Source organism: Hoplias malabaricus, chromosome 11 (genome assembly GCF_029633855.1).
Source record: "Hoplias malabaricus isolate fHopMal1 chromosome 11, fHopMal1.hap1, whole genome shotgun sequence".
NCBI lineage: Eukaryota > Metazoa > Chordata > Actinopteri > Characiformes > Erythrinidae > Hoplias > Hoplias malabaricus.
The window spans coordinates 17,187,518-17,210,982 of record NC_089810.1 but is presented as its reverse complement, the minus strand read 5'-3'; the positions used below and the strand labels follow the sequence as shown (position 1 = coordinate 17,210,982).

General features: G+C 39.2%; 3 protein-coding genes across 3 annotated transcripts; all 3 read right to left on the bottom strand.

Moving 5' to 3' along the window:
• Positions 1–518: 518 nt before the first annotated feature.
• Positions 519–3,262, bottom strand: LOC136709213 (kelch repeat and BTB domain-containing protein 11). The gene is made up of 4 exons (XM_066684298.1): positions 2,966–3,262; positions 1,893–2,612; positions 1,024–1,324; positions 519–859 (listed from the first exon to the last, which is right to left on the bottom strand). Exons 1-4 carry the CDS (start codon positions 3,260–3,262, stop codon positions 519–521), a joined length of 1,659 nt encoding a protein of 552 aa, XP_066540395.1.
• Positions 3,263–3,660: 398 nt separating this feature from the next.
• Positions 3,661–12,972, bottom strand: chkb (choline kinase beta). Its single transcript, XM_066684692.1, has 12 exons — positions 12,722–12,972; positions 11,970–12,245; positions 11,438–11,546; positions 11,212–11,325; positions 10,233–10,366; positions 9,473–9,577; positions 9,050–9,108; positions 8,677–8,764; positions 8,452–8,560; positions 7,950–8,044; positions 7,739–7,820; positions 3,661–5,553 (listed from the first exon to the last, which is right to left on the bottom strand). Exons 2-12 carry the CDS (start codon positions 12,206–12,208, stop codon positions 5,497–5,499), a joined length of 1,191 nt encoding a protein of 396 aa, XP_066540789.1. The 5' UTR covers positions 12,209–12,245; positions 12,722–12,972; the 3' UTR covers positions 3,661–5,496.
• A 7,913-nt stretch (positions 12,973–20,885) lies between these two features.
• Positions 20,886–23,066, bottom strand: LOC136709698 (guanylyl cyclase-activating protein 2-like). The gene is made up of 4 exons (XM_066685124.1): positions 22,869–23,066; positions 22,264–22,413; positions 22,018–22,117; positions 20,886–21,016 (listed from the first exon to the last, which is right to left on the bottom strand). Exons 1-4 carry the CDS (start codon positions 23,064–23,066, stop codon positions 20,886–20,888), a joined length of 579 nt encoding a protein of 192 aa, XP_066541221.1.
• Positions 23,067–23,465: the final 399 nt, after the last annotated feature.

The following is a 23,465-nucleotide window of genomic DNA, read 5'->3' as shown; positions in this document are numbered from 1 at the left end:
ATTTGTCAGGGTCTGACCTTGGTAATGCATTTGCGCAATCCGGTTTATGATTGGGTGTTACTGCAAAAAAGAATGCCAAATTTGCTGTTGCAGGAACACTATGTAAAATTTTTGCCTTAAATATAGACTGCACTATGTAACTTGTGGAGGAGGGTTGGAAAGGCCTCCTCCCCCCATTGATTTCAGTACAGTGCTGTAAAAATTAATTACATTAGGGGGAGCCCCAGCAGAATAAAAAAAAATCTTACCCAATGTTCCTTTAATGTCCATTTTTGAGGATCAGCAGGATTTTTCAAACTTTTGGACATATATTGCACAATTGACCAATAACATTCAAAACCATTTTAAAACAGTAATTAATAGTTTTCTAGCAGTTAAAGCGTCATAACAAGCAATAATGACTTCATGAGGTAGTGCTTTTACAGATGTTTATTTTTTCACCAATGTTTTTGCATCTTTGCTGTGTACACACTTATGCTGTCCTTGTAAAGTGCTGATAACATAGTATGTGTACAGGTTCAGAAACAAAGGTGGAAAAAGCTCTCATAGCAGGTGGGGACAGGGAGTGGGGGGAGGAGTGAGAGAGTCAGTGAGTGGATGTTCAACCGGAAAATGATGTCCTCCTGATTTCCTGCCATGTAAACCTCATCATTTAACACAGTGCCTTGACCGATCAAAGCTGTCTTCTCCATGCTTCTGATCTGACCCCACTTTTGTGTCTCCACACAGAAAGAAGTCACCACAGTTTCAAAATTGTTTCCACCAATCACAATCAAACGGTCAGTGGATCCCAGGAAGTGGAGTATGGGGATATCTGCACTGGCACGAGTAAGGGTGGGGTACAACTCATTCCAGCAGTCTGAGAGCAGGAGGGAGGGAGTTGGGCAGGGAGAGAGTGAGACAAGGGTGAATGAGTTGAAGGAGCAAAGCCAATGATCTCATTTAAAGATCAGTACTTATGTGCCATAATTTGACAGGTACAGTTCTCAAAAAGACAAACTTTACATTTTTCATTTGCCGTACCTTGGGTTGTATCATAGCGCAGCACCAGTTTCTCTCCAGTTCTCTGGATGTTGCCCAGCACATAGAGGCAAGTGCCTAGGCTGGTGGTAAGGGGGGAGTCGTGAGAGAGGGAAAGAGTGAAGTGGAAATCTGTGAGGGGGAGAGAGGAGACAAAGGCCCAGGAGTCTGACCATGGGTCATATCGCTCAACAGCTGTATACACTCCTGTGGTGGAGTCAGGGGTCACGAGTGAGTCCAGATACCAGCCCCCCACAGCGTAGATATGGCCTTCACACACTGCTGCACTGAAATGGCGTCTGTGCTGAGAGAAGTCACACACACAAGACCACTCTTCCATATTAGCTTGCGTGTTTGACGTGTTGGTTATCAGTGCATTACACGTATAAACATAATTTGTTAACTTTGACAATAATGAACCAAAGGTTATGTTTATGCAGTTGTCATGTGAACTGTTACCATGATGTAGTCTTTACAGTATCAACACAACTGCTTCAGTACAAGGAAGGGATGCATATTTTTTAAGCCACTACTGAGAATAGGAAATACACTTTCATCTATAACAACTTCCCTACAAATTCTGGGAAAAAATATATTGTGTTTGAGGCTTTTAAATACATTTAAGTCTAATGATTTTGTTTTTGACTGCCAGTGCATTTGGCAGCTTTGAAATCCTGTGTCTGGGTGATCCAAGCAGTTTGATGGATTCCCTGCTTAAACACACATTTCAAACCTGGATATTGACAGATCAGTTGCACCAAATGGGAACTCACCTAATTGTTCAGGACAATGTTCAACAGCCTTGTTGAACCAGAACTGAAAAGCTCCAGTCTATGGAAATAATGCTCATGTGAGCATAAATATAACCATACCTTGATGAGAGGAGCAGTGGCCACCCATTTATTTGTCAAGGGGTTATAACGGAACGAGGCCATCTTAAACTCATATCCCCTCTTTGTGTGGTGCCTGTAGCCTCCAATGAGGTAGAGATAGTTAAACAGGACCGCTGTGGTGAAGCACCACTTATCTGCATTGAAAGGCAGATCTGTAATAGAACTCCACTTCCCATCCATCTCTTCCAGTTTGAAAAGTCTCCTTGCAGCATCGGTTTCCTGTTTGTCTCGTGAGATCAGGTTCTCTTTCCTCAGGCAGCACAGCTGTGGAGAACTCCGAGACCGCAGCTGGATAAGATCTTGCTGTAGATGGAGTTCCAGCTTTCTGCTCAGGTGAGGAAACTCCAGAAGGTTCTTGCTCATGAAAATCAGCACTGTCTCCTGGAGCTCAACACTGCAGAGTTCTTCTGACAGCTGTAAGTAAGCCAGACTTGTGTGCTCTGTGAGGGCCTCAGAAAGGGCTAGCAGCAAGCGACTAGTGAAGCCAGGGACCAGCAGATATGTGCTCACCCTCAAGTGCTCCTCAATGAGGTTCTCTGGTACACTGAAGCTGTGTAGGAAGCAGAACTGAAGGAGGCTATGGAAAACCCTGGAGGGAACATGGGTCAGGTTCACAAGATTCTCTTCTGTCTCTCTCATGCAGGAGTGAGATAAAGCCCTGAAGTACTCACTACAATCTGCCAGCCTTTCCAGGTCAACCTGACGTGAAGAAACATCAAATACTCTGACTCAGAGCAGAGGAAGATGTATATGAAAGAGATTAACTTATGTCTAATACAGGAAATTTGTTTATATGTATTTATTTTTTTATGTAGAATCTCATACTTTCTGAACACTGATTAAGCCTAGCCATGAACTTTATTTTCTTTTAAGTTGATATTCTCAGTTCAATCCTATTCTAGGACTAGGCTTAATTTTCAGTGTTTAGTGGAAAAATAAACAGATTTTGATGTTTTAAAAACATAAAATGCTGGCCTGCATGCCATTTAGAAAGGTCTTTGTCATTTATTATTTAGACTGTGTTGTGTTGAAGTGCAAGTGTAGTAACTCACATAGAAAACATGTGTGCTGGTCTGCACAGCTACCAGTGGTCCATTACTATGGTAATGATAGGTCCTGGACTCCTGGTCTGTTGTCCATCTTTCAGCTTGTTTGCTATTAGGCTCCACTCTATTTGTGTCAGCATTAAAATGACCCCACATTCCCAACCTGGTCAGAATCAATTTGACCCAGACTAAAACACCCTCGACCCGTAAACTTTCCTGAATATACGTAAAACCTATGAGCCCATTTACCCATGAGCCTAGACAGATTAAAAGTGTTGATACAGCTTGCCAAAGAGCTTCCATATTTCCTGACTCAGTCCAGAGCTGAGCTGTAATTGACTAACTGCTTCCTGTACAAATAATGGACATAAAAGTATGGTTAAAAAATATGACTTTAAAATCTCATTCAATTTTTAGAGACTCACATTATATACCTGTTTCTATGTACTGGCTAAAGCTAACAAATGGCAAACCGTTACTGCTCTGAGCACAGTTCACCTTATTCAATCTCTGCTTAGCGGATCAGTCCAGGCTCTCGTCTTTCTCTCAAAGCAGGCCGGCTTGTTTTGAAGTCTGCTTTCTCTTAGGCAGAGGCAGCTCAATATGGAGTCCGCAGGAAGAGCAGAGCTATTTTAAGATGTCCAGTGCCCATGGCATTGGAATGAAACAAGACACATCTTCGCCATGCCGGATCACCAGACTGATGCAGGACTGAGTGAAGGTAGGAAATATTATACACTTTACGTATTATTTGCTGATTGCTTTTCCAGAATGTTATGAGATTCTGGTAACCTGTTTAGTTTACCAATCTGTATTGTATTTTATTACACAGGAACCCATGATGCAAAGCTTTATTAGGCTTAAATAACTCGTTTCATTACCACGCAGGGCCTATGAAACAGAAACAAAAAATAAATGTTTATAAAAAAAACAAAAAACAAAAAAAAACATATATAACACTAAACACAAACATCTATTCAAATAATTCAACATATTCAACAACTGGACCCAGCTTAATACTCTTATGGTCCGTTCTTAGCATCATACCGATTTGAACAATGGGACCAGTCAAATCAGTCACATAATGATTGATAAATGACAAACATTCAGTCACTGAGAATTGAGACCCATAAATACAGTATTACACACAGTGAAAATGTGGTAACAAGCAGTCTGATATTGATTCATTCTACAAAGTCAGTTGAAGCAATTAAGAAAATTGGTTGCAACCACAGTCATTTTTAAATTGAAAAAAAAAAAAAAAAGACAGTATCTTAAACTAAGCTGCTATAATTATCTTAATTGAAAATGATTGAAACAAGCATATATTCATCATTGCATCTCTGAATATATTTGGATCTAGGCTGAGTTTTGTTTTATCTTTCATCAGGCAATGGCTCTCAGTGTGCTACACTTTTGACAATTAAAAGAAGCAAATAAATAAGCAACACATAAATAAGGTTAGTTCAAATGTTCAAGTGCTTTTTGAAAATGTATACAGTTAATAGAACATTCTCATACTGCATGGCATCAAGTTCATTCAGTCTTTTACAAGTTGCATAAAGACATATTTTAGGTAAATCTATGAAAGCAGTATTTGCAATTTGGCTTCAACTCCAAGATGTTTTTAATTCAGACCTAAATAACTGACATGGAACTATTTTATGGTTTAAATGGTATTCCAATAATACATAATTGGGTACTTACAGTTTTCTGAGATGAAATGAATCCCATTAACATAATCCCATTAATTTTACTGCAGGTGTAACCCTATATATAATACAGTAGCACAAGTGCATCTACTCCCAGACTCTACATTTTGTAAATATTTTTTATCAGAATTAGATATGTACATAAAAATCATTCATTCATTATCTGTAACTGCTTATTTAGTTCAGTGTCGCTGTGGGTCCAGAGTCTACCTGGAATCATTGGGCGCAAGGCGGGAATACACCCTGGAGGGGGCGCCAGTCCTTCACAGTGCAGCACACACATATTCAATCTCACACATACACCAATGGACACTTTTGAGTCACCAATCCACCTACCAACGTGTGTTTTTGGACCGTGGGAGGAAACCTGCACGGACACGGGGAGAACACACCAAACTCCTCACAGACAGTAACCGGAGACAAAGCAGCCCTGTCAAAAGGTGGAAAACCTATAGATAAACATACTAAACCTAGCTTTGGACCCTTTGGACCCTTCCCCGAATGGACGGATAGAATACACACACATATACATGCATATATGTGTGTGTGTAAATAAACAAGTTATATCTGCAGTGGTTACTAAACTCTAGGGTTCTACTCCACTAAAATATGTGCTTCAAGTAACTCCCTTCAGGCGGAAATGATTAGTATGATGTCAACTGAAAAGACATTCAACACAAGAACCGTTTGGGGCTGAACTAAGTTTAAAAAAAAAAAATAATAATAATAATAATAATAATAATTAAAAAAAAAAATGAAAGAGAAGTATGAAAGGCACTCTACTGGAGCACAATCCTTCTTGAATGCATTGCTCTGAGAGTGGGGTTAGGAGAAGAGCTTTTTCTGCTTGAAATACGAATCAAACCTGTGTTGGGCATAATCCTGTGGATGAACAACACAGAGTGTTAAAATCTTTCAGTTTGTTTCATCAAGTAATAAGGAATGTTTTGTATATTGTCACTGTCCAAAGAAACCTGTATCTCCATTTTTGTAAATGTTTAGTTTATAATAGAAATGCTCCAGAATAACATGGAATAAAATCTGTTACATTGACTTCTATAGTAGTTATGATCATACACAAGATAAGATGTAAAATATCTTATGCCAATCCATTACAGCTTCACATAGGTCCCACCACACTCTCTTGCTACCTGCAGCCACCAAAATTCCTGTAGAATCCTACACCACAACACTAAGGTTGATGTGGCCTTTTATGATCCATTCAGCAACCAGCTATCCTTAACAAATTTGATTGAGCCCAGCCCATGAGTAACTAAACCATCCACTGTATCACTAGCTCTTCACAGGGGTCATCAGGTTGACACATCCTTTCGCTGGTGTTTTGTAGAATTAAGCCTACAACACCTCCAGAAGGCTCAACCGTGAAGTCTGGCATCCCAGACCAACCCCCTTCCAAGCCAGCTTTACAATCCTACCTTACCCTTTACCATCAACAACTGGCCACACTGGCCTCCCTGGTGACTAAGGCTGTATCTAGCCCCAATGGCGCCGTTAATGCATGATCAGTGCCACCATGTGAACTTTACGTTCTACATCATCAACAATCACAATAGCATCTCTACAGTGCATTTCTCCAAGTAATCTGTGCTTTCCTTACCCACAACCACTGACTAGACCTTTCAGCTGTTTCTGATAACTCCTTCAAAGTTACCCTTAGTTTCTGGCCTGATGCTGAACTGCACAAGCAGGGATGTGGCCGACATGGCTACAAATCCCCTAACACCTATCTCCACCAAGTCCGTGTTCTTCAACTTCTACCCTTTCGAATGCTTCATTTACTGCATCCTCAAATGGAACTGTTAACTTTATGAAATAAACTATCCATTTATTTTCAGAGTAGAGAACCAGGTCTGGCCTCAGTGTAGTTAACACAATGCACTCTGGGACCTGGAGATTTTGTCCACCAGAAATTTCCAATCTCATGCTTCACCCCATCTACCAATATTTGTAGCCTGTGCACATTCTGTAAAACATTCTCTCTCATGTACAAACCTAACTATTTTATTACTACCTTTATTACCTTTCAAAGCATTAACCTCTAACTGCTTGCTGTCCAACAAACATGCTAAAACCCTTAGCACTTTAGACATATTATGTCTCCATGTATACCGACCCTGTGACAAACTAAGCTTACAAGCTGACAGAATATGCTTCAGTGTGCCAACCCCTGTACATAATCCACAACTAGGGTCTTCACCTACCCACTGTCCAAGATTTTAAGGTGGTGGAAGGACATCATAAGTTGCTCCCCGCAAAAACTTAATACAACTTGCCTCACAGCTCTTGCCAGGAAAAGTGTAAGATTTCTAGTTTCTCCCATCAAAGCCACTTGACTTGTTTTCCCTGTGACACTGCTGTTGCCATCCATGCCTCCTCTTCCTGCTCGTGAATAAAACTAGTCATTATTTGCCTTTTCTCTGGTGATGTGGCCTTACTAAAAGCTTTCCATATATCACCCGACTCAAGGCCTTATCTTACACATTGTATTTGGCCAATCACATCCCTTGAGCTCCTGGCACAGCCACTTTCGTATTCCACTTCCTTCCTGCTTTTGTGAATGAAGCTGCTGCTTTTACCAATGCATCATTGAAATTTAATAAAGGTTTTTCCCTTCTCCTATAAGGTTAATATTTTGGAGATACATATTTTTCTAAGGGCAGTATTAATATACAGATTTACTAATATACTTGGGAAAAATGAACCTTTTGTATTTCTTCATATTTAAATGGTTAATATACAAGCAGTTTCTTGTAATTCAGAAAACATTCAAACTTTTAATGTCCATAAAATCAGTAAGAGATTACTTTAAACTATTTGCCTGAGCTGAAATTTTAAATGAAATTCTGGGGATTGAAAAAAATTGTTAAACACATTAAAGTGTGGACGTTTTGATTGCATTTGGAAAATTCAGGTTAATATCCCTTTTTTATAAAAAGATATTATCTAATACATTTGGATTAAAATCTAGTTGTATTTGAAGAGAGCTGTTTCAAGGAATTCTGATTCAAATACAAAAAAAAGTAGTAATTTGTTTATTTCAACTCACCATGTATCCAAATTCAATCTTGGAGATTCTGGCTTGAATAATTGACCACAGACCCCAGAAGAAATGTGACGCAAGGGCATACCTGTGAATGTTTGTAAGTGTGTGAGACCAAAAGAGACAGATTTATGTCTTTATAGATCTAATAGATCTATTATATCACATGAATACAGTGAGAGATCTATGCTCTTAGATTTTTCAAGCTGAATCATACCTATTTGCTTCAATAATCATCTCCTCCTCAATCTTGGCTTGATCTTCACGACCAGCATCTTCACTTTCTGACAAATAGTTTCTGATGAAGAGCAGCTGAGTCGAACAAAGAGAAAACGAGTGAATGATGACAGCATGAATGGCTTTATGATCACACACTAATACCACTTCACTCCAGTAGATGGCATGATTGTACAAAAACAGAACAATGCCTTTGGAAAGCTTTTCCAGAAATTCAAATAAAGGAAAATAAGATCAAAGTTTATTGGTTAAACATTAAATAAATAAATGCTATCCTATATTTTGGAACATTGAAAATGGGGAATATGTACTAATGTGTGTTATACAGCACCACTGTTATCTTCTGAGAATCGTTTACTTAAAAATGGACTGATAAATTAGAACGTCAGATCAGCTGACTCTGAATTTTGAGCTATCTCGATAGATTAATCACAAATTAAATGGCCTGTCTGATTGTTGTTTATGCCACTGCAAAGACCCACCTGCTGCTGTCTGTTTGGGTAGTTTTCCAGATTTGCCTTGTAAAAAGGCCACTCATTGTATGTGTAGTCATATACCCACTCACAAAAATGATTCCCAAAGTCAAACCCCCTGTATGAACCACACATGGGATGAACAGGAATTAAGGGGGTAAACAGCTCAAGGGCACGTTTGATTGTAATGAATTTAGTCATATATTACACACAACAAAACAGTTCCTCAAATACCTGTAGTTGTAGCTGCTGTACTCAAAGTCTATGAGCATCAGTTTATCAGAGGAACTCTGATCTCGGCTGTCCAACATCAAGATGTTCCCTAAAGAAAGACAGTTCTCACATTAAATTTAATGTTTCTTGATGAAAATGAGGGCTGTTGTTGCAGCTGTAAAGGCTATATTAATTGCACGTTCTCTCTCTCTACTACTTTCTGCTTACTGATCTCTGGTCATCAGTCTGGCCACAACTAAAATTTATTAGTGTCCCACTAATTGTATAAAACCTCTGGATGTACACAGGACCAGTATATAAGAGTCAAACACATTTACCAGCAACCATATTGGATTATGTAAAATAAAACTGACACAGAGTGAAGGACACACACCTTCCTGTACGTCATTGTGACAGAACACAACGGGCGAAGGAGTTGCTGCTAGTAGTGCTCTAAAATGAGAGAGAGAGAGAGAGAGAGAGAGAGAGAGAGAGAGAGAGAGAGAGAGAGAGAGAGAGAGAGAACCAATTTAAAATGGCACTGTGCTCACCCTAGAACTCAACACTGTGGAAAAGGAAAACCTGACAAAGCCGAAGGAGAAATTGAAACAGCAGTTACCCATTAGAAAATATAAAAATTGTTTACAGCAATTAGATTTTGAGTTTAATAGAAAAGGTTTATGGGAGTGTAGTGCCTTATAAGTGTTTTGTCAGGCAGAGGAATTAGCATCAATTATCTTACAAATCAATAAACAATATATACTCAACGTATTATTACTTCTAGAAAATGTTATTCCTATTGTGCCTATTTACTCACTTCAATCTCAAGACTTCACCAGGAAGATCATATTTCATCAGCTTCTTGAACTTCTTGATGTGAGCTTCACGTACAAATTTAATGTTCTTTATTTGTTCCATGTACCTAAAAATTACACAGGAAAAAATTAGCACTCTCACATTACAGTTTTAACTAGTGAATCATTACAAAAATTCAGCATTCTGAGGACAGTGAAGTAACAAATGTAAGTGTGATGTGCACTGATTAACAGAAGCTCCAGATTAACAGGAGTGTAAAAATGTGATCTGTAGAATTCAATGTTTAATAGCGATCAACATTCCAGACACAGGGTAAGCCTATACATTCAGGCACACCCTGTAATTTGTTATTTCAGCTACTTTAAAGTGCACCCAGAACCACAAATCCAATGGTGTGTATACAGCTAGTATAATCTCCCCAAAAAATCAGGAAGTTAAATGGGACGCTATGGAGTAGTTGCATATGAGATTACGGTCTCCATTCTCAATGCCAGCCATCAGCTAAAAGGCCACAAGACCCGAGCACTCTGCTGTAGAGCACTGGAACCTCATTCTCTGGAATGATGAAGCTCGATCCAATACCTCTGGTATAATTTAAGAGCTAATGTATTTCCTCATAATTAAATAAAATATGATACCCATTATGTAACAAATTCCTATATCTTCTGTAAATTCTCAGATGAATAGAAGCTGTTACTAAGAATAAGGAAACAAACTATTTAATTATATATTTTATTTAAACTTTTAACATATATTTTTACCTGTCAATGGTCCTGAACAGCCATTTCGGCTCCTTGTTGAAGGGCATGACCATACGGTGGAATCGTGCCATCTTACTGGCTATTTCAGCTGAGATCTCGGGATCCTGCAGTTGCTCCGTGTGTAAGCGCTTACTCTGGAGCATGGACAATATCATGAGTTAATAAGCATTTTAGTCTAGGAAATATTACTAATACATTCATTTTGCTATCAGTTAAGCACTTCAGACTTTTACATTAGGATTCATTTAGAGCTTTAAGCAACAAGGCTGCAGAGAAGGAAATAGTAGCGAGAAAACAACCTCTCCACCATCTCCTTCTGTGCTGAAACAATTCTACTGTCATTAATATTTAAAAATTATGTAACAGTGGTAGATTAATGTTGCATTTGAAATCTTAACCAAGGACTCTTATTTGTGTACTATGACATTGCTGCCTGTGTTGAGAATCAAACCCCTATCTGCCATTGTGATGTACAGTAGTAACTTATACTAAATAACACCTTTTATTCGGTGAGTTCTGGCAAATATTTCAATACACACTGGTTTATTAAGTCCATTTTCCTTCATTAAAGTAAAATACTCTGTAATGTCAGTGTTGCTTAGTGGCTTTGATCTTTGCTGATAAATTCAAAGCCCCCTTTATGATAAACAGTCATAAAATGTTTGAGTGTTGATGTGATCATTTTCTCATATAAAACAAAAAAACATTAGGTTCACATCCTCTACAAAGAACATCCTTTACTGCAGAACATCTGTTTACTTGCTAAATTTATTCTAACTTATATTCAAGGCATACAAGTCGGCCTGTGCAAAGGTTATGACACATCACAAATAAAAATAAATTGTACGCTACAATTTGCACAAAGTTCCATTTTAAAACGTACTCAGTAGGAGTTGTGTTAACTCATCTGGAATTAGAAAAATCAATGGTCATAAGACAATTTAGCCTTTTGAATCAAAGAAGTACTTTGTGCACTCACAGGAATATACTCCTCCAGACGGCCCTCTGGGAAAATGCCATAGAGACGAGGACCAAGCTCCCTCTCAGCAAGAATGGCAAACATCACACTCTCAGAGACCAGGGAGTCCACTCCCTACACACACACACACAAAAGGCATGTGGGTTCAAGAGTAATTTTCATATCTGTGCTCTGTGCCAGTGCTCTACATTCTTTATACATACTATAAAAACAGATGCAACGGTACCTGTAAAATAGCTCCATAGATGCGGAGCAGCACTCGAGAGGGCTCGACCCCGACCGGACTAACATGATCAGGCAAACTGCACTTATACAGCAGATTACTGAGTCCTCCACTGCAGACACACGAAACACATTATTTAGAATGCATTATTTTCACAGTAACTGTAACAAGGCAGTGGACCTCAGCAATGCTACTTTACTTTAGCTTTCAGTTCTTCAGAGACATTTGAAAATATACCTTTTCATGCCTAATCCTAATCACATTTGATGATGTTGAGATCTGAGTTCAGGGGAGTCAGTCAATTGTACTTTAATTTTTACTTAATTTCCCATTTCTTACACAAGTGGGTTATCATATGTATACAATCCTCAGAAACATCTCTTGATTTGAATGTTCAGACTGGAACTACAATTTTGCATAGCACCAAATAGTAATTATGTTTGTGTGTATGCTTGCTTAGCATTTATTCAGAATTTACCCCAATGATCAGGCATGCTTTCCAAATTTTCTTTAATCTCTCTTCCTGTACCCTTACCTCACAATGCTGATCTGAAAGTCTGTCTCAGAGATGTTCTTCCATGACCCTGACAGAAAGTCTCTGCACCAGTTGAAAGCTCGGTTTCTGGTCTCTCTGTCCACTTCATCAGTGCGTCCATCTTTGTATGACTCCGCCTCTGAGTCTTCTTCACCATTAGCTCCACGAACAGCTGCAACTCTCGCATTCTCCTCTGGTTCCAAACAACCTTTACCCTGTACTACACCATCAACCTGCATGACGTCTATCCTGGGTAAAGTCCTCTTGGGTAAAGATCTGTGCAAATAATTGTACAATGTTTATGTCTTAAACACTAATTTTAACAATATCACAATATATCTAATTGAAAGTGCAGTGATTCTATATTAGTTAAATAATATTAATTAATTTATTTATTGTGCCAATCTCCTAGGTCAAAAACAACTTTCAGCCTCTTGAATAAAACAGCTTAAACAGACTATTTGTATTAGGGTAATTATTTGAAATATAAGTTAAACCTGCTGTCAAAAACAGAAGTGTCAAAAAGTATATGTATACTGTATATTCTTTCTCCTAAAACATCAGTTTCACAATTGTGGATTTTTAACCCCTTTCAAAGTAACCCAGCTCTGCCCTACTAGTTGATGGGACTGGTTCCTTATGATGCAAATAACCCAGGAAGCCAAATTTTGCTCAGTCTTTAAGGCCAGAGCCCACTCAGTAGGTTTTATGTGAGCTTAGAGATTATCACATTATCCCCAAACCGTGCTCACCTGGCAGAGAGTGGAGTCCAGAGTCTCTGTGAGATGTGGAAACAGAGGAGTCACAGACAAAGTCCAGCGACTTCAACCCTAACACATTACTGTCCACACGACAAAAAACAATGACCTGTAAACCGAAGACAGTTCAGGGGTCAGTCCTGCAAGACACCGCGGTATAAACCCTTACAAATATACACACAGATCTAACTCCACTCCTCTCTCGCCGCACGTTTTAGTTCGGCCACTCGCCAATTTCCGCCTGCTCCGCTCTTCAGGCGGTATCATGTCATCATCAGAATCCGACTGTAAATGACTCTCAGTCTGCTCAACCAATCACAGCACAGGCTCGATGACGACACTAAGCACGCTAGACGTTCATTGGACGTGAGAGGCACAATAGCCCCGTTCATATTGCAACGCTACATACGTGCATACATGGACATTTTGAGCAAGGGGTTGTGGGAATTTGAGTTTTCATCCATTTCATTTCGCTTTTCATTTTTAGTCAAATTCCAGATTCAGTCCCTGAAATAATAATAATAATAATAGTAATAATAGTAATAATAGATGTGCCACAATTAAATGTCTACCCCTTTACTAGGAAAAGTGCTTTACAAAATAAAAGTAATAAAAATGACTTATTTTATATTGCAATAGTATACTTTTCTATGTTTAATTCATTTTCATATATGTATTTTTTATTGTAATAATTTTATATGTGTGGTTCTTGGTAATATGCTGAACAAAAAAAAATATGTACATGTAGGCTATTAAATATCTGATTTAATCATCCCATTTGTCCAGGACATCTATGTACGGCCAATTAAATGAAACAAACTGTAAAAAATCCTTGATAAATTAGATGAAAATAAGCAACAGTTTAACGAATGTCATAGCCTAAATATTTTTGCGTAATTCCTCAAACGCGCACACCCCTAAAATTCCTTCGAACCCCAACCAGGAGGCGTGCCCCATGTCTGAAATTTTCAGTGTTAGAATTTTCATTTATGTTTTTATGAACGTAACAATAAATAAATAAATAAGCAAATAAATAAATAAACGGTCAGTTTTTTTCCTTATGTCCTCCATAAACCTCAGCAAGTACACAGTAACTGTGCATTAAAATGTACAGTCCTTGTGGAGAATTTGCACATATTTAATTTGAGATATACAAATGTAGTTTGATTTGGAGTAACATCCTGTTTCACTCAGCAGATGATGTTGTCCATCACCGTCCACACAGCAGGGGGCTCCACTTCTTTATATACAATCGCCATCATTCTTCAGCACCAGGCGCTTGGGAACAACTCCTTCACTGAGTTAGACACAGGCCACCGGGGCTTCAGGTTTCTGCCAACCCCTTTACACTGTTTCAGACCGAGGCCTGTAAGACTGCGTTAGCGTTAAAAACCGTAGCACATCGTATGTAGGATTCGTTAAGGTTAGGTTTGTAGAGGTAGGGCATGTTAATTCTATCAAATCTGAGGCTTTTTCACCAGAAGAATGTTCTAGACTGAATCCTAAAGGGCTCCTATGGCTCCCTTTTGAACAGTGTTCTGTTTGTGTTTGGATGCTCTCGTTTTCTGCCCTCTGTAGTCCACTAGCCTGTGTAGGGAACATTTGAGACTCAGTCTCAGTGATGACAAATACTGTTCCATTGTAAGTGATGTGATTGGCTGAGAGATCTTCCTCTGAAGCCGCAGTGTTTTCACGCTCTGCTCAGCGCAGCAGCAGCATCTCACTCATTCGCGGTGGACCCAGAGACCCATGTGTCATCAGCCCTTCTCTTCATTTCACACCCGCATTCTGACACAGCCCGCATTCTGCACTGGGATTGGCTAGTACAAAGCCTTAAATACAACGAATAAACCATTAATAATAAATGATAAATAAATTATTAACAAAACACAGGATTACTCAAAATATTCTCTGTATGAGAACACTACATCTAAAATAATATAATCTCAGACTAACAGTTAGTGCTGAGCAGAATAAAAAAGTTAATTATATTTTATTATTATATTACTATATATATATACATATATATATATATATAATGCACCATTTGCCAAAGGTTCATCAGTGTGTCATCTGAAATACACTGGGGTACACTGAAAATGTGAGAAAATCATGTTACTCACCGTTTGAATCTCCTAATTTAAAATGAATTTGTCTAGAACTGAACGATTCATAAAAGAATATGCTTGTGAGTACATATGGTTAGTACAACTGAGTTTTAGGGCCATAGCACTGAAAAACAAACACAATTATAAGAAGACGTCTAAATTATTCTGAGATTAAAATCAGAAAAAAACAGAAAAAGTCAGGGGAAAAATAGAATAATTCTGGGATTAAAGTCAAAACAAATCTGAGAAAAAGTCTGAATAAAGTCAGAATATTTTGCTGCACGTACGAGACAGAAACAACACTGCAGTGTGTTTGAGGAATGCAGTGTATTGTTGAAATCATACTATTGTATAGATTTCAGGAATACAAATTCAGTACTCATCAGGACCAGATTGTTATTAGTATTTGAACGCTGAATTGGTTGTGCAAGAACCCATTTATTGCTTATGGACTCACACAACACACTAAAGCCATATGAATAGCAGTTGGTAGCTGCACTGTGGGGTTTAGTTGTCATATCATGTGGATAGAAGCGTATAAATAATTCTGTTCACTTCACTTGACTACCTCTGTATGCAGAACAACAGATGGTCTAGTTTTTAACTGTAGTCCTACAAAGTGTGCCTGTAAATTCAGTGGAGCTGATAAAATGGACAACAATTGTAGGTACATGAGGGTCATTTTAATGTTATGCCTCGTCTGTGTATTTACGACTAAAATGTGGAAACCCCTTATTCATCTTGTGTTAATGGCTCAGTGATCATTTTAACATCGTTAAAAAGCAGCATGCTGAACTCACCTTCCCCATGTTTGTCAGTGTGCTGGGAGGCCTGGACAAGCCTGAGGGTCTCGTCTACTGAGCGGCCCAGCAGCAGGTCATTAATGGTGATCTGTCTCAGGATGCTCTTATCATCGATCACAAACAGCCCTCTGCGAGTGGACCGGGTGACAACTGGCTTCACAATAACCCTTCACTTTACATGAGAGAAACTAGGCTTTTTAAAGTTGCAAAGTCCATTATCCTGGTTAGGCCCTTCATGCGCATATAAAGTACATTGAAGCTGGACAGAACACACAATCTGGAAAGTCGGTCACAGCCTGGACTTGCCGAAGCAGGTGTCCAGCTGGGTCTGAGGTTCCCTTTATCAGCTGCCATTGATAAGCATACGAGGGGGTGTGGGCATTGTATTGTACTAATTGAAGATCACTCATCTCCATTCAAACACCTTCTGGGGTGCTAGTCAATACACATCCCAATTTGCACATTAAATCTCACACAGGTAAATTTATAGGGCATACATCAGACATTAGAAAGGAATGAGAGACCTGTTTGTCTGCTATATTACACTGTACAGGTATGGAATATTTTTCTGCAGTAACAACTTTCTAAGTTCCATTTCTTCCATGTTTTATCACTTGCTGTACCATGGTTAACATGGCGACATGTAAGGCATCCTCTTGTTTCACTTTCTGTTTCCCCACTGCTTTTCGTTGTATCGCCTCATGGTGTCGGGCGTGATCTTCTATGGTTGACAAAGTTTGTATCTCATGCCCCACACAATGCATTTTCACTGTTTCTTCAACACATGGCTTCATTCCTAAAAGGAAAAAAGTTTGTGAGGTTGGATTCCCAGGCTGTCAAATTGTTGGGTCCATCAGCTCGTTGAGCAGGTTCATCTATTCCGCTGTGGTCTCGATGGACCTGTGTTTGTACTCAGTGACTGTCTCTTCTTCTTTTTGTTTACTTTTTGTATAATTTAATGGATTTGAAGGGGGAATGCTTGGGTGAAGCTGTCAGATGGTCTCTCGATACGGCTGCTTCGGGTCAGGAAGGGGTGGGTTCGCTGCATCTGGGGTCCCCATTGAACTGCTTCCAGTCGACAAGGTCTCAGACCTTGAGCTGGTCCTCTCTCACAGTTGCCCCGTGTGCTAATAAAGCAAATTGATAATAAAAGTTTTAAACTATCACTGTCTCAGGCCCCTGCCTCAGTGGACATGCTGTCTTCTCATGTAACCTTCTTGTAATGGGTGAGGTGGACCCAAGTTGCTCATCCTTCTACTTTGAGTGCGGTGTGGGTGACGAAGAGCAACTGAAAAGGTCCCTTCCTCCTGGGTTGGTTCCACTTGTTTCTCTGTAGTTCCTTTACTAGGACTTGGTCACCAGATTTGAAGCTGTGGAGTGGGGTCTCGGTTGGACTGGGTAGTTCGGTTTTAACCTTTAACCTGCTTAGACAAAAGAGAAAGAGACTTGTGTAGTGTTATGCAATACTGAAGAAAGTTATGTTCTGCCCAAGTGATTTCTGCTAGCAGGTTTCTCTATTCCCCTATTACTGTATTGGGGAATAATTTCTGTAAAAGATTTGATTACCGTTTGTGCATCCTGTTTGCTCCTTGCAAATGCCTCTCTCATTTAGAAAACACACACACACACACACACACACACACACACACACACACACACACACACACACCAGTAAAAACCTTTTTCCCTCTGCTGACGTTATTTCTAAAAAATCTACCTGCCAATATTGAAATGGTTCTGTTGCTGGAGGGTGTCCAGGAAGTGGGGGTGTTTTAGTGGCTCCTCCTTTGCTGGTATTTTGTGCACATACCAGGCAGGAGGTACAAACATTTTGAGTGATTATTGAGAGTCTTTTCCTATACCAGTACTGCTGTATACTGTCCACTATTTCCCCTTTGCTACGCCCATGAGCAATCTTTATGAGGCCTTTCATATAAGTTTATGGTAAACAGGGTTTGTTAGTGGGTGTGTGTTTCCACATTTACAGATGGCTAAATGTTTTGGTAGAAGCATTGCATCGAGCAAAGAGGCAATCAGTCTGACATGTTTTATATGTTTACCTAATAAGGCCTCGCTCTCGGGCATGGTTAGTGACTCAAGGCTGTGACTTAGGGCAGCATTATAGATGGTCGGAGATGCACAGTAACCCTGGCAAAGTCATGTGAAATGTGTACGTTTTACCTTCAAATGAAAACGCAAACCAAAATTGGCTTTCTGGTTGCACTGGTATGCTAAAGAAAAGAAAAACAAATGGCTAGGTCGACCACTGAATAATGAGTTGTATTGGGTGGAATTTGGGCCAAAATAGTGTAGGGTTTGGTACTTCTGGGGCGCTAGTCTGCACTGCTGCATTTACTGCCTGTAAATCCTGAACAAACCTCCACTCATCCTGGCCAGGCTTTTTTACAGGGAATATAGGTGTTCTAACTGATTGAAAAACTGGATTTATACCCTTTATGGCTTCGGGTTTCAGAGGGTATTGATGTTGTTTAGGCCTATAAGAGCTCTTTGGAGTGATTGTTATGGGTGCACACCCTTTAATTAAACACCACACCATCCTTAGTTTTAGCCCACAGTGTTCAGGGACCCCAGCTAGCTCCTCCTCAAAAGGTGTTCCAGCTGAGGTGTCTGAAAGTCCCATTGGTGTTCCGATACCAGCTGGACTGCTCTGTGAACGAGCATAGTACAACGCAGAGGTTTCCTCCATGCCTTGTAATGGGTACAGTATTCAACCCTCAGTGTAGTCACAGGTTCCCATTGGGGACTCTGGGTGACTCTGAGCATCCATGGCCCTACCTCTTTCCACTGAGCTGAGTTGGATGCCTTTCCCAGTAAAATGTGGGGTACTGACTCATCCACATTGAAAAATGCTTTTTGTTTAGAATTTAGTGCGATTATACGTTTTTCTTTGGACAGCAACAATCTAAAAATATACAGTATATTCCACAGAGAGAGCACTGATTTCTACGTTAAATCCCACTAATATTATACATAAATAATTTCAAGACATGCATGTAACACCCAAGGAAATGTTTGTGTTCATATGTGCAAAACACAACTATCCAACATTTTTATCCACCATACAAGTTCTCTTATTGGAACTAAAGTTGAATTTTAAAAGGCTTTTGACAGCTCTTCTTAAACAGACCCAGGGGACACAGCTAAGTTGCCAAAGAAACAACACCACCATCACCACCACAGTACAAATAACAGTTTTAGATGGTCTTTGGGGTCCTATAAGTACTCACTAGTCCATGGCCAGTTTCCCCATTTGTGATGCACAATGAAAATCTATTACAGTCCACAACTCGTACGAGGTAGCAATACCTTTCAACACTATTACAGGTCTTAAAATGATGACATAGCTCCCTCTAGTGGCTGATACACTCAGTTTGAAAAGTTTCCCCTCTTCCACCCCACATCAGAGAGAAAAAAAGACCAAAACTTCAGATGCTAGGCTTTGATGTTCAAGTAGGAAAATGCTTCCCAATGTTCAACAGAAAACCAGAATCAAACTACAGAAATATCAGTGCATTGTACTCTCAACATATCAGAGAACAAACTCAGATTAAATAAAGAGATGTGAAGTGTGTTAATGTTAGGAATCCATCTAAGGCTCGCAAACAGCAGAAAAAGGACACCATGGAGGCTAGGACTAACAAGAGCAAGCACTAGCAGTTTTTTGAAAGAAAATGTGCGCGTGACCATGTGCTCATAAAGGCAAGCATTGTGTATTGCCACGTCTATTGCTTTTTTAAGAACCAAAAGTGGGATAACTGACATGGGGCCAGACTTGGCTTAACTACGCCACCATGGGGTTGATTAAATATGGTGAAAAAACAACTAAGAGAAGAAAGACAACCAAGCAAAAATGGCTAAAACCAGAGCATTTGCTCCTTCTCCATACTCCTAGGTTCCTAGAATTCAACTGAACTTTGGCTCAGTGTCATTAAAGGAACAGACCCTGAAGCTTGTCGTTTTGAACAGGAGATTTTAGACAGGAGGAGACTGGTGCTGTGTTGTTTGATCATTGTCCTATTTTGACCAAATCATGTCACAAGCCTTTCATTAAAACCCCAGGGAACGGTGATAACTGGGAGAGGCTGGGGCCTACAGGGGGCAGATTAACACATCAAACACTTAAACGTATGTCCCCCTTTTAACAATGTCATCAAATGCCATCAAATTTCACATTTCAATGAAGGCCTCATGACTTAGGGCAAGAATCGGGACAGTGGGGTAGTATTAATTGTATCTGAACCAAAGCACCTTCGTAAAGCTTGAAGTAAAAGCCATATTTAACAGGTCATGTCTCATTAGGAGTAAAATGAACTGCTACAAATGAGACAGCTGACAAAGGGAAACATTTTTTATTATTCATATATTCAGTGTTAGTAATACATAAAAAAGTTCTGTTGTTCTGTTTCTTCACAGCTACAGATTAAAGGGACCAAACCCTCTTTCCTTCCACAATGAGGCATTCCTGCTGCTTAAAATAACACTTAAATTGCTCATTCAAATCCGTGTGCATAAATACATGGTATTTATTGATGTAAGTATATATTGTATATTGGTTTAAACAGTAGGTGGTTTCCCAGACAAGGATTAAATCTAAATCCCATGGAAAAGCACAGTATAAAATGTTGTGTAGTCCAGGGCTAGGCTTAATCTGTGTCTGAAAAACCATCCCAAAACGTCCAAAGATTTGTGGATATCAACTTAAGTCATACACATTCAAGGATATTTAGGGTAAATTGCTGCAGTAACACTGTATATTATCTGTATATACATTGCATATACTTTGCACTCTATATTGAAACATTCCTCTGCACATAGTCATGGGAGCGTTACTGAGATCTGTCTGATGTTGACTAACTACATTTAAATCTCTACCATGTCTCAAAATTAGACAAAGCTCCATCACTCCAGAGAAAGCAGTTCCACTGCTAGTTCCAATGTCTAGATATATTTGGACATACTGTGTACAAAAACATTAGTTCTCTTCATTTAAAATGCTACAGTATTCAATACTCATCATTTCTGTTACCTTTTTAGTCTTTCTTCCTGTGTACATACAAAAATAGAAGTTGTGCTTTGAGTTTGTTTACTGCAGAAGGCCATTCATTGAAACAATGTGGTAACATCAGGCACATTCCTTGGTTGAGGTGAAGATGAAGACATTTCTGCAGCATTAATATTGGCATTTTATATATATATATATAATCTTCAATATATATCTTCAAAAGTTTAGAAATGAGCACTTTTCCTCCTCCTTTGGTCTAGCACCCAGCTGTAAGGGTTCATGTCTAAACGTAACATGTTGAGAATCCAGGGGTCTTTCTTGGCCCCTTCTATAAACTCTTCCAGTGTTATGTGACCTGGGGAAACAAACAATCAGTTAGCAACAAGAAAGACTGACAATACATCTTCACTTCAAAGACATTGTCAGGGCAGACTTTATGTTCTTGAGGTTTTCTGAGGACTTTTTTGACTCTATCCTTTATGGAGTGGTTTGCTGGGGCAGTAGCTTCTCAGCTGCTGACAGAAAGAAATTTTACAAGCTGGTTAGGAAGGTCAGCTCTGTCCTGGGATGTCCCCTTGACCCAATAGAGGGTGTGGGAAATAAGAAAAAGATGACGGAGAACATGTCTCACCTCATGCAGAACACTCTGAGTTTACTTGGCAGCTCTTTTAGTAACAGGCTGATTCACCTGCAGTATTTGAGGGAGCTCTCAAGTGTTCTACTGCAACTGTTATCTTTCTGTTAAACTGTAACATCAGTAAAAGGCTCATAAACTATACATTTTCCCTGTGTTTATTTTCCAGAGGCCTGTCTAGGTCTTTTGTCTCAAAATAGAGTGTGATGTTTACAGAAACTGTATGAGACTCAAAAGCACCTTGAATATTAACTGCTTCCTCTTGTGGAGAATCTTTAGCCTTCTAAATTAGAGGGAGTTATGAGCTTCATCCATGAGGTGCTTTGCGTCTAAAAATTGTCAGAACTAATCTTCTAAATAATCTGCTTTTGTAGCTTAGTTTCCAAATATTCATATTTCGTTGGATCATTTAACATTAACAAACATCAAATCTGATCCTTAACTTTGGACTGGCCCAGTGCACTAATTCTGAAGTTGTAAGTGGATGACTATACTTAGAGTAATACCTAATAGAGATTATCCCAAGAGAGAATCGGGCCAGCTGATGAGCCTGTGGCAAACATAGCTAATGTGAGTGGGTGGAGAAAGTATTCTACCAATGGTTTTTAACTTCAAAATTAGATTCTGTTCCACATATTCATTTTTATGGAAGTCTTGCCACAAATCTTAACTCAACCTCTAGCTCACCGGTGCATGTGTTTTGTTTAGTTTTTAACACTCACCATCTCCATTTGCATCCACCACGTTGAAGATTCTCTCACAAATTTCATCTAAGGATGCATCTGGCCGTTTCCTGTCCAAATTCCTTACACGGTAAATGCTCTGGAGGAATCAGTAGAGGTATAATGTGTATATAAATGTCATTCAATAATGACAAAATAAGACACAGTAATATACAAGCCATTAGTCAATAATGATACTCTTAGTTTAAAATGGGATTTTTTAGTATGTATTTATATAAAACTCACATCAATAATAGCTCTGAGTTCAGTTCTGTCCACAAAACCATTGCCGTCCTTGTCATACACTTTGAATGACCATCTCAGCTTGTGCTCCAAATCTCCCCTGAACACCAAGTTTAAAGCTGCCACAAACTCCAAGAAATCAATTGTATTATCCTGAAAGATAAACAAAAGCCATCTTCAGCAAGTGCAAAACAAATGATCATGAAGAAGTGTATGTAGCATTTGGCAGATGACTTTATCCAGACCGACTTATAGTTGTTACAGATAGAAGTGTTAGGAGTTTTGTCTAAGGACTTGTATTAGTGTAGTTGGTGTTTCTGCATGAGCTGAAATTGAATCCTAGTCTTAAATATCATAGGCAGTGGTATCACGCACTACAATATACACCTTATTGTGTTATATATTTCTACGCAAAGGCTCATTGTAAGCAACTTATTGCATTCATCTTTTTCAGTTTAGATGCAAAGCAAAGCCAGGTCTCATCTTTAGGCAGCTTACTTTACTTTTACTTTTCTTGACATCCTCAGGCTATGTCTGTAATATTTTGAACACATAACATCAACACATCTACAATCTAGCAAATCCCAAAAGCTGTTGTCTTTTCTCACCCCATTCCTGTCAAAGGCACGGAACATGTTCTCGGCGTACTCCGACGCATCCCCTGTGGAGTCCACTCCAAAAAATCGCTTAAATTCATGCAAAAACAAGAGTCCGCTGGGACACTCTGTCACAAACTTTTTGTACAGCTCCTGAAGAGCAGCCACATCTACCTCCTCACTCTGCTCGGTTGGCTGGGCTTGGCCCATGCTCGCACTTGGGAGCTGTCCACAGTGCTGAAAATCTCTTCAAACACCACTGCGCTCCTCTCACTGGATCAATAATACACAACTAGTGGAGATTAGCACTCACAGACTTGAACAAATACAGCTAGAGGAGGGGGAGGAGTACAGGTGGATGCAGTGGGAGAAAGTGATGGGTAGGATGCTTTAATTAGGTGACACACAGCACAACACAGCTATAATGATTATTAAAAAAAATATAGAAGAAAAAGTATAAAAATACAAATCTCCAAACTTAGAATCACTGAAATAAATACATTTTAATAAATAAATAAACAAACATATAAAATCAGCTTGGTGTCAGCTGTATAAAATTATATGCATTGTACAACAAAAATGTTCAACGATGAGAGGTCGGTTGTCCAT

Excerpts from the sequence above, each read along its gene's own strand:
- chkb (XM_066684692.1), bottom strand. The coding sequence starts at position 12,208 with ATGCAGGTTGATGGTGTAGTACAGGGTAAAGGTTGTTTGGAACCAGAG. Across the intron at positions 11,547-11,969 it reads TTTCAGATCAGCATTGTGAG|TGGAGGACTCAGTAATCTGC; the intron begins GTAAGGGTACAG and ends GTGTGTCTGCAG. Across the intron at positions 10,367-11,211 it reads GTCTGGAGGAGTATATTCCT|AGTAAGCGCTTACACACGGA; the intron begins GTGAGTGCACAA and ends TCCATGCTCCAG.
- LOC136709698 (XM_066685124.1), bottom strand. The coding sequence starts at position 23,066 with ATGGGCCAAGCCCAGCCAACCGAGCAGAGTGAGGAGGTAGATGTGGCT. Across the intron at positions 22,414-22,868 it reads GTGCCTTTGACAGGAATGGG|GATAATACAATTGATTTCTT; the intron begins GTGAGAAAAGAC and ends TTTATCTTTCAG. Across the intron at positions 22,118-22,263 it reads AACTCAGAGCTATTATTGAT|AGCATTTACCGTGTAAGGAA; the intron begins GTGAGTTTTATA and ends TGATTCCTCCAG.
- LOC136709213 (XM_066684298.1), bottom strand. The coding sequence starts at position 3,262 with ATGGAAGCTCTTTGGCAAGCTGTATCAACACTTTTAATCTGTCTAGGC. Across the intron at positions 2,613-2,965 it reads CCAGCACACATGTTTTCTAT|GTTGACCTGGAAAGGCTGGC; the intron begins GTGAGTTACTAC and ends TCTTCACGTCAG. Across the intron at positions 860-1,023 it reads GCGCTATGATACAACCCAAG|ACTGCTGGAATGAGTTGTAC; the intron begins GTACGGCAAATG and ends TCCTGCTCTCAG.